Consider the following 12,207-nt stretch of genomic DNA (forward strand, 5'->3'; position numbering starts at 1 on the left):
GCATAGTGGTTTTAAAATTCTTTATCTAAAAGGGGTTAAATCCCCATCTTGAGAAAATGAGAAGGTCACGAGAGAAGCACACCAGATACCAAGATCTGTAGCTTGACCTCCTTGCAGGAGGAGGCTTGGCTAGGAACATAATTCCATCAAGTGAAAGAAATAGGTGAAGTGTATGAACCTTTTTATTTCTGAGACTTAAATTTAGCTCAAGTTCCAGGGCAAATAGAGGGTCCCCCTGTCCCACAAGACAGGAAGGATGCTTCCCAGATGAGGGGTGCCAGATAAAATCTGGGATGCCCAATGACATTCGAATTTCAGGAAAACAAATGCTTTTATACATCTGTCCCAAATATTGCACGGGACATACTTATACTAAAAAGTTATTTTTCTTAAATTCACATGTAATGAGGTATCCTGTATTTTTATTTGCTCAATTTGACCACCTTAGATGACACTTGAGCTTGTTGGGTTTCAGTCTTTATTTAGTAGGGTCTGAGAGAGGTGAGGGAGGGGTGAAGGAAGTTTTCTATTCTGGAGCTTCACAGCTGACAATCTAAAGGAACTACATCACCTCCTTGTTCCTTGGAGGAAAAGGAGATCAGAGGGCTCTGGATTACACAAACACTGGTTGCCTTGTATTTATCCACTTGGCACCTTAGACACCACCATTGGAAAGCCCAATTCTAAGAATTGGAAGAGGGAGATCCATTTATGGTGGGGTTTCTGTGGTTCTCATGTTGCCTCACTTCATGCTAGCAACTAGGGTACCTGTTGCCTGAACTCAAGCCATAAAAAATCATGGAAGCTTATTTTCATTATAACTTTTTTTTTTCTGATCATGAGTTGTTGGCAACTTTGGTGGTGGTGGTGGTGGTAGGAATTACCCATAATCCCTTTACCCAGATGTCACCAATGGCAATTTATTCTTCCCCTGGGAAGGAAACATTATGCTTTGATCACATGCCAGAAACTTCCTCCATTATCTCCGAGAACCTTCAGAAAGAAAAATAACTTTATTGCCCTTTCTGAATATAAGAGCACTATAAGCTCTTCAGACAGATTTTCTTAAAAGTAACTCCTAGAGGTATGAAATGAAATTCACCTAGAATCCTATCACTCAAATGGAATTCTTTGAATCTCACTTATAAACTTGGTTCTGTAGCAGAGGTGCTTTCTGTCAACCAGCACATCTCAGGCACTACCTAAAGATGAGGAAACTGAGGATCACATCTACCACATTACACCAGTGTTCCAGGGGGGCTCAGTAAAAGTTTGCTAAGTGAACAAATGAATGAGGGAAGAATCCACGACTCCTCACAGGCTTATTCAGATTCATTAAGTCATCAAAGGCTGCTTCCACTTTGTATTTTCAAAAAACCCTAACCCACTTGTGCAGATTATGGGATGGATATGATTTCTTGGACATGAGGGAGCAGGTGAAAGAGTAGTGATTGTTTCCCTGCTCTGTAGGAATAAAGAACTCCAAAGAAGAGTGACAGGAGATCTAGGAGGCTTTGGAAACCTGCATGCAAAACCTACGGAAAAGAGTGTGGGGGAACATGGTTAAAATGGCCAAGTAAGGCCCACCATGCAAGGTGGGTAGCTATTCACAGTCTAGTCTGCCTAAGCCTGGAATTCAGACATGTGCTTCCCCCACATGCAAATATGCATGAGATTTCTGACTTCTAAGCTTTTACTTCTTGAGTACCTTTTATGTGTGAGGCACTGTGCTGTGTCCCTTTCATATACCCCCTCAGTCACCCTGCAAACAATGCCATGTAGGGGGGCGGGGTGCTACCATGGACCCATTTTACAGTTGAAGGAACTGAAGCACATAGAGCTTTTAGTCACCTGGCCAACACCACATAGCTGGCAAGTCGGGAGTCAGGTATAGAACAGAGGTCTGTGTGACTCCCAACCCTCTACTCTTAACCACTCAGAAGTTCTGCCTGCCTTCTGGGAAAGGAGGGCACAGCTGGGATGTATGCATTTTCCCTCCTTGCCCAATGGTGGTGTGGATGGTAGTGGTGGGTAAGGAGCCGGGGCCAGAGTTTCCCTTCAAGGTGCAAGACAGAAAAACCAGGAACAGCCCAGACATTCAGATACACCAACTATGGTACATCTATATCACAGGGTACTACTTGGTGATTACAAAGGAACAACTACTGATTCACAGGGCAGCAACATGGATGAGTCTCAAAAATACCGTGCTGGGATAAAGCAGCCAGGCAGAAATGCCTTTATACTGTATGATTCCATTTACATGAAGTTCAAGAATAGGTGCAACTAATCGATGGTAAAAAATCAGAACACAGGCTGCCTCCAAGAAGGGGGGGAAACTCTCTTGGGTTATGTATGGCAGGTATAGAAATCAGTCAAAACAAAAAACAACCCAAACTTCAGATCTGTGTATTTACTGCAGGTAAATGACACGTAGGGCTGGGTTCAGATCCTCTGAGAAACCTTATCTACCTTTACTTCCCCCTGCCCCAGAAATCGAGGCTGGGCTGGCTCACATGTAACCTGTGAGTTCAAGAGCTAAGGTCACAAATACAAAGCAGGTCAGTGGTTGCCAGGGGCTGGTGGTAGGGGAGAATGAGGACTGACAGCTTAATGGGTATGGGTTTCCCTTGGGAGTGATGAAAATATTTTGGAACTAGAGGTAATTGTTGCCAACTGAATGCCACTGAATTGTACACTTTAAAATGGTGATGATGTTATCATTTAAAAAAGTAATAAAAAGGGTCTCAAGATAAGGGCTTCTGCCCCTGTGGATTCTCACTACCAGGATTTCAGCATTAGTGGCTGCCTCCTCCGTTAGAACCAGAGCTAGCCAGGCTTGTTGCCTGCCTGGGCAATGGACCTTGAGCCCCTTAACGGGTGGCCACTGGGGCATAAATTTCATCTTGAGTAAGTGGATGTGTGATTGAATGGATGAGCTGATGAATAAGCACGTGTGTGAATGACTGAATACACGACTGTGTGAGCAAAAACATGCATAAATGAGTGCATGTGTGAGCAAATGAACAAGAGAGTGAAGGACTTAGCAAAGGCATGGACAGGAGAATGAGTGAGTTGCATGAGCAAGTACGTGCTGTATGAATGAACCTGGGCCAGGGCATGGACTCTGAACCCACCCCTTGTGGGTTCCAGTCCAGGCTTTGCAACACCATGTTATTTAACCTCTCCATGCCTCAGTTTTCCCATTTGTAAAACGAGGATGGTGGATTGTGGTAAAAAAAAAAATAAAAATGAGTTAAAATGTGTAAACTGCTTAGAGCAAGGCTTGGCAAAGTAAGCCCTTCGTGCTGGCGACATTCAAAGAAATAACACATCCATGCGCACAGAGAACCACGGCCTGGCCCGGACCGCGACCTACCGAGGAGCTGCACTTCATCCGTGATGCCGTAGACGTCGATGAGCGCCCACAGCGGGCCGCCCACGGCCACGCCGCAGTGGAAGAGCACGGGCTCGCCGTCGTTGACGCTGTAGAAGACGCGGCCGTGGCGGTCCGCCCAGTAGGCCAGCACAGTGTCGCGCAGCGCCAGGTTCTCGGGCAGCGCCTTGGCCCAGTAGCCAGGCCGCGTGACCAGGTCGGGGCAGGCGTACTTGGGGATGTCCTGGGCGCTCATGAGGGACGGGTCGTGTGCCGTGAAGCCGAAGCGCAGTGCGCCGCTCCAGCCCGGGCGCACCGCCACCAGCCGCAGCCGCACCTGCTCGTACAGCCGGATGGGCCGCTGCGTGAAGGTGACGCCATTGCAGAAGCTGTTGCGTCGAGTGGCCCGGCGCGAGTGGCCATCCAGCCGCACGTTCTTGCCTTTGGCCTGTGCGTGGAAGCGCGGTGCTTCGCCCAGGACTGGGCGCCGCTCGGGGCCGGGGCCGCAGCACGGCCGGGTGGCCAGGAGGCGAGCTGGTGGGCTCGGGTCTGCAGGAAGACACAGGCAGGAAGGTTAGGGCCTCTCAGAACAACACGAACAGATTCGTTTTTTAATAGTCATTTCTATTTCAGATTCCATCTTAATTAGACCCGTCATCGATAAACTTTGAGAAGGTTCCAGCTACCGCCAGTGCCCAAGGCTATCACAACACAGTCACCATATTGTGATTTTCCCTCCCATTTACCCATAGAAAATGAAGGCATTCTTTATAAGCAAGGTTGGCTTTTCTAGAACATGCACCTTTCAGGATTCACTTCTAAGGGAATTTTGTCCCAAAGGACCTGGAGAATCTTGGGATGGTCTCAAAGTTGCTGGCTGCTGGCCTCAAACCCAGGGGGCTTAGTATTGAGGTGGGGGCTTCATCATTCCCACTTGTCCTCCTCCATTCCAAGGGCAGTTCCTGGGAGGCTCTGGCAGCCTGGGAGATGGCAGGGTGGATAATTACTGTACGAGTCTCTGCCGCTCATTCACAACAGCAGCTGAGTACAATTTTCATGGCAAGTGCTTATAAATCGCAGGCAACCTCTGGCACACAATGGTCTGTGGTCGTGGCAGGAGAATAGCCACCCAGGGAAGGAGAGGCCGCTGCAGGGACCACTCCTCCCACACTAGCCGTGGGGTTCATTGTGCCATGGGCACACATTGCTGGGCTTCCATGAATACTGAGACTAATGGGAGTGAGGACAGAAAAAGGAAGAGATCTTCAATAAATGGTGCTGGGAAAATTGGACATCCACATGCAGAAGAATGAAACTAGACCACTCTCTTTCACCATACACAAAGATAAACTCAAAGTGGATGAAAGATCTAAATGTGAGACAAGATTCCATCAAAATCCTAGAGGAGAACACAGGCAACACCCTTTTTGAACTCGGCCATAGTAACTTCTTGCAAGATACATCCACGAAGGCAAAAGAAACAAAAGCAAAAATGAACTATTGGGACTTCATCAAGATAAGAAGCTTTTGCACAGCAAAGGATACAGTCAACAAAACTAAAAGACAACCTACAGAATGGGAGAAGATATTTGCAAATGACATATCAGATAAAGGGCTAGTTTCCAAGATCTATAAAGAACTTATTAAACTCAACACCAAAGAAACAAACAATCCAATCATGAAATGGGCAAAAGACATGAACAGAAATCTCACAGAGGAAGACATAGACATGGCCAACATGCACATGAGAAAATGCTCTGCATCACTTGCCATCAGGGAAATACAAATCAAAACCACAATGAGATACCACCTCACACCAGTGAGAATGGGGAAAATTAACAAGGCAGGAAACAACAAATGTTGGAGAGGATGCGGAGAAAAGGGAACCCTCATACACTGTTGGTGGGAATGTGAACTGGTGCAGCCACTCTGGAAAACTGTGTGGAGGTTCCTCAAACAGTTAAAAATATACCTGCCCTACGACCCAGCAATTGCACTGTTGGGGATTTACCCCAAAGATACAAATGCAATGAAACGCCGGGACACCTGCACCCCGATGTTTATAGCAGCAATGGCCACGATAGCCAAACTGTGGAAGGAGCCTCGGTGTCCAACGAAAGATGAATGGATAAAGAAGATGTGGTTTATGTATACAATGGAATATTACTCAGCTATTAGAAATGACAAATACCCACCATTTGCTTCAACGTGGATGGAACTGGAGGGTATTATGCTGAGTGAAGTAAGTCAGTCGGAGAAGGACAAACATATGTTCTCATTCATTTGGGGAATATAAATAATAGTGAAAGGGAATATAAGGGAAGGGAGAAGAAATGTGTGGGAAATATCAGAAAGGGAGACAGAACGTAAAGACTGCTAACTCTGGGAAACGAACTAGGGGTGGTAGAAGGGGAGGAGGGCGGGGGGTGGGAGTGAATGGGTGACGGGCACTGGGGGTTATTCTGTATGTTAGTAAATTGAACACCAATAAAAAATAAATTAAAAAAAAAAAGAAAAAGAAAAAGGAAGAGAGAAGTGTGATGATGAGGCAGGCAAGCCATGGCTCCCCTCCCCAGCCTGTGGGGAAGGATGCCCCAGTGAGAAGGCAGAAAGCCATGCTGGGAACCTGGAGGCCCCTCTCCAAGCAGAAGCCACTGATCCACAGAAGACTGAATACAAGGACTGAAGTCCAAGGAAATACAAGGACTTAAGCCAAAGTCCTGTATAAGAAAAAAAAAAAAAAACAAAAAAACAAAACTTGAGGGACTTGAATCATTCATCTATTCAACAAATGTTTAGTAAACACCTAGTATGTGCCAGGCACCACGCTAGGCACCAGAAATCCAGTAATCACCAAGAAGGATAAGGTTCCCACTCTGATGGAGTGGACGGACATTTGTGGGGGAGGGGCAAAGTCAGACAATAAGTACAACGTACTCTACCTGGTGGGATGCAATCCAAAGAAAAAAAACCGCAGTCAGGAAGTAGGGAAGAGAAGTGTTAGGATTCTCAAGGCAGCCTCTTTAAGCAGTGCCTTCTGAGCAGAGGTGAAGGGAGTGACCCACGAGGGTATCTGGGGGAGGAACGTTCCCAGCAGGGGTAACAAGCGCAAAGACCCTGAGGTGGGAATAAGCCAGTGTGGCTGAGAAACAGCAAGGAAGCCAGCTGGGATGGTGTGAGCAAGTGGGGGAGGTGGAAGCGAATGAGAGCAGAGCTGGAGCAGTGAGGGGCGGTGGGTGGGGAGGAGATGGCATGGTTGCTGCTTGTTTTTTCTTGAACCAATTTACCCTGAGCTGGAGGGACATTATTGGAGGTTTAGAGCAGAGACGTGGCAGGACTGCTCAGGCTTTTGTGTGAAGGTGGGGGTACTGCTGGCTGGGGCCAGGGGGTGGGGGGGCAAGGAAGCTGAGAGCTAGGACAAGGCTACTGGATTATTCCAGTCAGAGATGGTGATGGCTGAGATTGGGAGCTGGGGAGCTACCTGTAAAGGTGGTGAGAAGGGGTCAAATGCTGGGTGTGTTTTGAAGGTAGTAGAGATTTGGGGTTTTGAGGTTTTTTTCCCCCCACAGATTTTATTTACTTATTCATGAGAGACACACAGAGAGAGGCAGAGACATAGGCAGAGGGATCCTGGGATCCCGGGATCCTGGGATCCTGGGATCGTGACCTGAGAAGGGCAGACGCTCAACCACTAAGCCACCCAGCTGCCCTAGGGCTTTGAGATTTTAATAAGAAACATTCAGTATACTTGTTTTGGATGTTTAAAATATAGTCACTAAATATGACAAAATAATGATGGGGAAGCAGAGAGGTGGTAAGGAGGGGTAGAGAGGTATGAGGGTCCAATCCTGGAAGGCAGGGGCTTTTCCATTTCATCTTTGTTTATTCCTGAGAGAGAGAGAGAGAGGCAGAGACACAGGCAGAGGAGAAGAAGCAGGCTCCATGCAGGAAGCCTGATGTGGGACTTGATCCCCAGACCTGGGACCACACCCTGAGCCAAAGGCAGGTTCTCAACCGGTAAGCCGCTGAGCCACTCAGGCATCCCTCCATTTCATCTTTGATTCCCACATGCTGAGCAAAGCCCAGGCACACACTGGGTACTTGATAAACGCCAGCTGCTGCCGCCTCTATTATGTTAGAGCTAGAGCAGACCTCAGAAATCCTTTCCCCTGATGAGCCCATTTTATAGGTGGGTAAATGGGCCCAAAGAGGGAGGGGGGCCTGCCAAGCTCAAGGTCTGTAGGGGTCTGGGCAGGCCACCCTAAGGCAGGAGGCAGGATGGCAGAGGTTATTTCCACCCAAGGAGGATAAGTACACTCTTCTGCTTCCAAGCCGGTTGAGCTAGGTTTCTGATATTTGCAACCCAAACTTCCTTGATTGATAGGAGTCACTCAGTAACCCTGCACAGGACACGAGGGAGACGGGGGCCCCAAAGGGCTTTCAGCAGAGCAGGCCAGCAGCACCTGCTAGGGAGGGGGACCCCAAGGCGGTGAGGAGGGTGGACCCAGAGCCAGACTGCAGGCCACATCCAGAACCACAAGGATAAGAGTCAAGGCTCACCAGAGAGAGCGATTTCAGAAGACAAAAACAGGTAGGAGGCCTATGACCCGAATATAAACCATCAGGAGAGGTGGCCCAGGGAGCACAGAGCCTGCGTTCTGCGTGCGCACAGGCTTCTCTGGTGTCAACAGGCCGAATTCTCCCCAAGGTGCCCACAGCTGGCAAACTCTCCAGGAAACATTCACTATGACCACAGATGAAAAGCCCACAATAATCACGGTCACGTGATTATTTTCCTCTCCCCTGACCTCACTGTTCTCCCATCCTTCCCTCTCAACTGGAGAATTTCTTTACCAAACAGCTTGGGAGTCCTGGGGAGATGTTCTTTCAGAGTGACCTGGCAGGTGCAGTGAACAGAACGCTGGCTGGGGAGACACACTGCTTTGTCACCACAAGGGGAAATTTCCTGTAAAACTAGCTATATGTTAGGACACGATATAGCCAGGCGGCCTGCGAAGTTTACATACTTGTGTAGTCTTGATGATATGATCCAACCTCCTTCAGGGATGAGGGATAAACACTGTGTCTACCAGCCTCAGAGGCTGACGGGAGGTAGAAAGACCAGAGTGAAAGTGCCTCAGAGGATATGTTATTTTCTACAAACTGAAAATGCTTAAAATGAAAGAACAATAATCTCCAAATGGTACACCACCACTTGCTTGTAGCTCGGCTCTGGGAAAGTGGCTTCCGCAAGAAAAATGTGAATGCGAGCCATGGGGGCCCGTAGAACACCCTGGTTCAGAGATGTCAGCGGAAAACCTGAAGTTGAAACACCACAGACACATATAGAAAAATCCCTCCTTCCTCCCTGCCTTCACAGCCTAACTCCTAGGCATTATGCACTGTCCCTGCCCAGCCCTTAGCCACGGAAGAGCCACTGGCTGTGCCCTCACTGTGTGCTGAGCCTCAGGCCAGATGTCTTCTGTATGGAACTGTAGCTAATTCTCAAAATTTTCACCTGCAGGATTTTCTAGGCAAAAACCAGAGCTCCAGGCAGCGGAGACCCTTCCCCCTCAGCTGCAGGAAGCAGTGTTGAAATGTAAAGTCAGCAATCTCTGATCATCCCAAAACAGTGTTCTTCCCTCCTGTCCCAGCTTGCTTTTCTTTCTTTTCTTTTCTTTTTTTCTTTTTTCTTTTTTCTTTTCTTTTCTTTCTTTTCTTTTTTCTTTTCTTTCTTTTCTTTTCTCTTCTTTCTTTCTTTCTTTTCTTTCTTTCTTTTTCTTTCTTTCTTTCTTTCTTTCTTTCTTTCTTTCTTTCTTTCTTTCTTTTTTTTTTTTTCTTTCTTATTAATAAGAGATATATAGAGAGAGGCAGAGACACAGGCAGAGGGAGAAGCAGGCTCCATGCAGGGAGCCCGATGGGGGACTCCATCCCAAGACCCTGGGATCATGACCTGAGCCAAAGGCAGACACTCAACCACTGAGCCACCCAGGCATCCCCTAGCTTTCTTCCATAAGCAATGCAGAAGTGCTGAGTACTAAGTACTCAGTACTTTTTACAACTTCATTGCCATCAGAACCCACATCCAGTTTTCCTTCCTGCCTTTTCGTTTTCTAATTCAATGTTACATAAAAAGCATTTTCCCCACATGGCTCCAGAACATTCACAGTGCTTACGTTTCATGGTTGCAGAATCTTCCATCTAGGGCCAGAATATCCCCCATCGTTCCCCCAAATGGCCAAGTCTGTGGCCACAGAGGTTCCTAGCTGCTGGCACCAGCACCAGATTCAAATGGGCATGCTGTCACCAGTGAGAAAACCTTCTGCCAGGAAGAGGCCCCATGACCCCTTCCTTCCATGGAGCACACGCTGGCCTTGTGAGGCCTTTCACGGGCAGTGAGCCCCTTCCCCTTCTGGCCAGGAATCGGACCTGGGGACTCTAAGGACAAGGCAAGGCAGAGGGGGTGTTGTGAGGTGGGAGCCCAGGAAACCTCTGCAGTAGCCCATCCCATGTATAGGAGGGAGCAAGAGACATTCTTGGCCCAACCTCACAGTTGACCAAGGGCTGTTTCAGCCCTGCCAAGACCAGAGGGGAGGGTCTTCCCAACGTTTTGTCAAGGAAGCCAGGCTTGGACTCTAAATGTAGAAGCAGAGGTTTGGCGGGGGATATGTACTGAGTGGCTGTGGACAGTTAGGGAGGACAAGACTCTATTCTGTCTAAATGTTTCCACTGCCAGCCTTGGGCAAGTCCTTTGGTAAGACAGGTGGAATAAGAGCAGCTCAGGTGGTAGTTATGTGGCTTTCCCACATCAGTGTCTTGGGACATCCCTCATGGGCTCTGGGTTCAAGCCTGTGCTTTACTACTCATTTGCCTGGGATCCCTGGGCAGTCCCGTCACTTCCCAGCGCTGCTGTTTATCATATGGAATAGTATGTGACCTTAGACCCCTATCTTGGGCTGCTGAGAGGCCGTGAGAGCACAGAGAGATCCAGGCAGAAATCCTGGCACATAGTAGATGATCAACTAAACGTTCATTTCCTTCCCCGTGGGAGCAGCAGATCCAACTCCTGGGTGAGCCCTTCACCTCCATCTCTCCTGGGGTTTTATTTTCTAAATCTCGGTTTGAGAAGCAGTTAAAAAGAACACAGGCTTAGGATCAGACAGATCTGGGTTTAAAATCTGTTTTGTCATTTCGTAGCTGTGTGATATTAGGGCCCCTGTTTAACTTCTTTGGGTCTCCCCACCCAGACCTACAAAACTGGTGGGAGTCCTCACCATCCCACAAGAGTGCTGTGAGGAGTCTTGAACTTGGGAAATAAATCCATCAGACATGATGCATGGCAGGCACATCGTAGGTGTTCACTAAACACATGGTCTCTCCCTTTAGCCACCTTCATTCCTTTGAAAAGAAAAGGTTTCTGACGTCCTTCGACATCAGAGATGTCCACTTGTAGGTCTGGGGAAATACATCTATCTTACCATGTTCCTCCATGGAGGGCTGGTGACCTTGGCCAGGAAAGGCCTCTTCAAAGCCCTGGAGTCGCCTTCCCTTAGTGTCTAAGGACAGAGGCCTGATTTTAAGCCATCCCAACAGTGTCCCAAATGTGCACTGTGCCACCTCCAGAACGTTCCCCGCTCATTGCCCCAGCCCAGCCTCTCCATTGATCTAAAAAGAGCCTGAGCAAATGGCATTTACAGCCAAGAGGATGGCAGGAAGCAACACTCCAGCTTCTTTGGCCGCCGAGATGACAGCTTCCGGCGTGCTGGCATTCAGCAGATGGCATTCTGGCTGAAATTTTCAGCAGGTTCCACTCCACAGGGAAAGGGAATCGCCAGCCGAGAGAACGGTCTATTCTGTACCCTCCTTTCATCCGCAGCCTTTTACTGAGCCCCTGGTATGTGCCAGTGTGTGCCTCTGTGTATTACTTCATTTAGTTCTTGGGACAACCCTGCAGGGTAGGTTTTACCACCTTCGTTTTCCAGGGGAGGAAACCAAGACTGCAGGGCTGGGCCCTTCCTCCCACGTCATCGCACTTCTTTTCCAAGGCAGCCCCCCCCCCCCCCCCCCCCCCCCCCCCGTAACTGCTGGGAGCAGGGGTCGTGGCCCTCGTTAAGGGCGATGAAAGCTGTGTAGGCCTCTCTCTGAAAAGTACCACACTCTCTGCACACAATTCGGCACCCATTTTCAGGGGCTTCTTGGACTCTCATAACCTCTAACCTCAGATGGTACAACTCCAGTGAGAAGTCGCTGGTTTGAGTGACATTTGCTCAGGTCCACAATTCAGTCAATCCTGTTGGCAGTAGGAAGCAACATGGTTTTGTGTGTGTGTGTGTGTGTGTGTGTGTGTGAGAGAGAGAGAGAGATAGAGAGAGCGCGCGGGCGCTTTAGAGAGGAAAACTCAAGGCTAGTATTGGCAAGGCTTCCCTCCACCCAAAGCAGGACAAGAATATCGGTCTTCTTTGGCAACAGGAAGTACCTTTGCCATTGGTGGGTTTGAATGTGGGCTAGAAAAAAACTAACCAACCTTCCCTTCCCTCACCTCTGCCAACTGGGGCAGTGACAGGCACTCAGGAGGCAGACGCCTGCGTAATGGGACTTTGTTCTCTGTTTCAGAGGCCCAGTAGGCTGGCACCCATGATGGAAAGGGGCCAGCCCACACTGGAAACCGCCACCCTGCTCCTCCCCTCCCCTTTTCTTTGCAAACAGAACCCGGTCACCCCAGTGCAGCTGGGAAGGCCCCACACTCCTGTCAACAGCTGCAAGGAGGCCGGGGAGGGAGGCCAGAGGTCACACAACACTGCTTGTTGGGAGCAGAGCCCACTCCTACCAGG

The 12,207-nt window shown here is 48.7% G+C and overlaps 1 protein-coding gene and 1 long non-coding RNA gene across 16 annotated transcripts in view; one reads left to right on the forward strand and one right to left on the reverse strand.

The window, feature by feature from the left end:
• Positions 1-12,207, forward strand: part of LOC144312620 (uncharacterized) — a 95,318-nt gene that overhangs the window by 41,700 nt on the left and 41,411 nt on the right. For 8 of the 15 annotated variants that reach the window (XR_013378128.1, XR_013378130.1, XR_013378125.1 and 5 more), the window contains one exon: positions 1,471-3,310. The exons of 2 other annotated variants lie outside the window; for them this stretch is intronic. This is a non-coding gene — a long non-coding RNA (uncharacterized LOC144312620). Of the gene's footprint in view, positions 1-1,470; positions 3,311-3,347; positions 5,296-12,207 lie in introns of those variants that run through there. 5 more of the 15 variants (XR_013378127.1, XR_013378124.1, XR_013378123.1 and 2 more) reach the window with 5 other exon arrangements.
• NEURL1B (neuralized E3 ubiquitin protein ligase 1B) overlaps positions 1-12,207 on the reverse strand; it is a 39,937-nt gene that overhangs the window by 16,760 nt on the left and 10,970 nt on the right. Inside the window, exon 2 of the mRNA XM_077895523.1 lies at positions 3,380-3,925. Within this exon, the coding sequence (XP_077751649.1) occupies positions 3,380-3,925 (546 nt within the window). The remainder of the gene's footprint in view (positions 1-3,379; positions 3,926-12,207) is intronic.

Source organism: Canis aureus, chromosome 4, assembly GCF_053574225.1.
Source record: "Canis aureus isolate CA01 chromosome 4, VMU_Caureus_v.1.0, whole genome shotgun sequence".
NCBI lineage: Eukaryota > Metazoa > Chordata > Mammalia > Carnivora > Canidae > Canis > Canis aureus.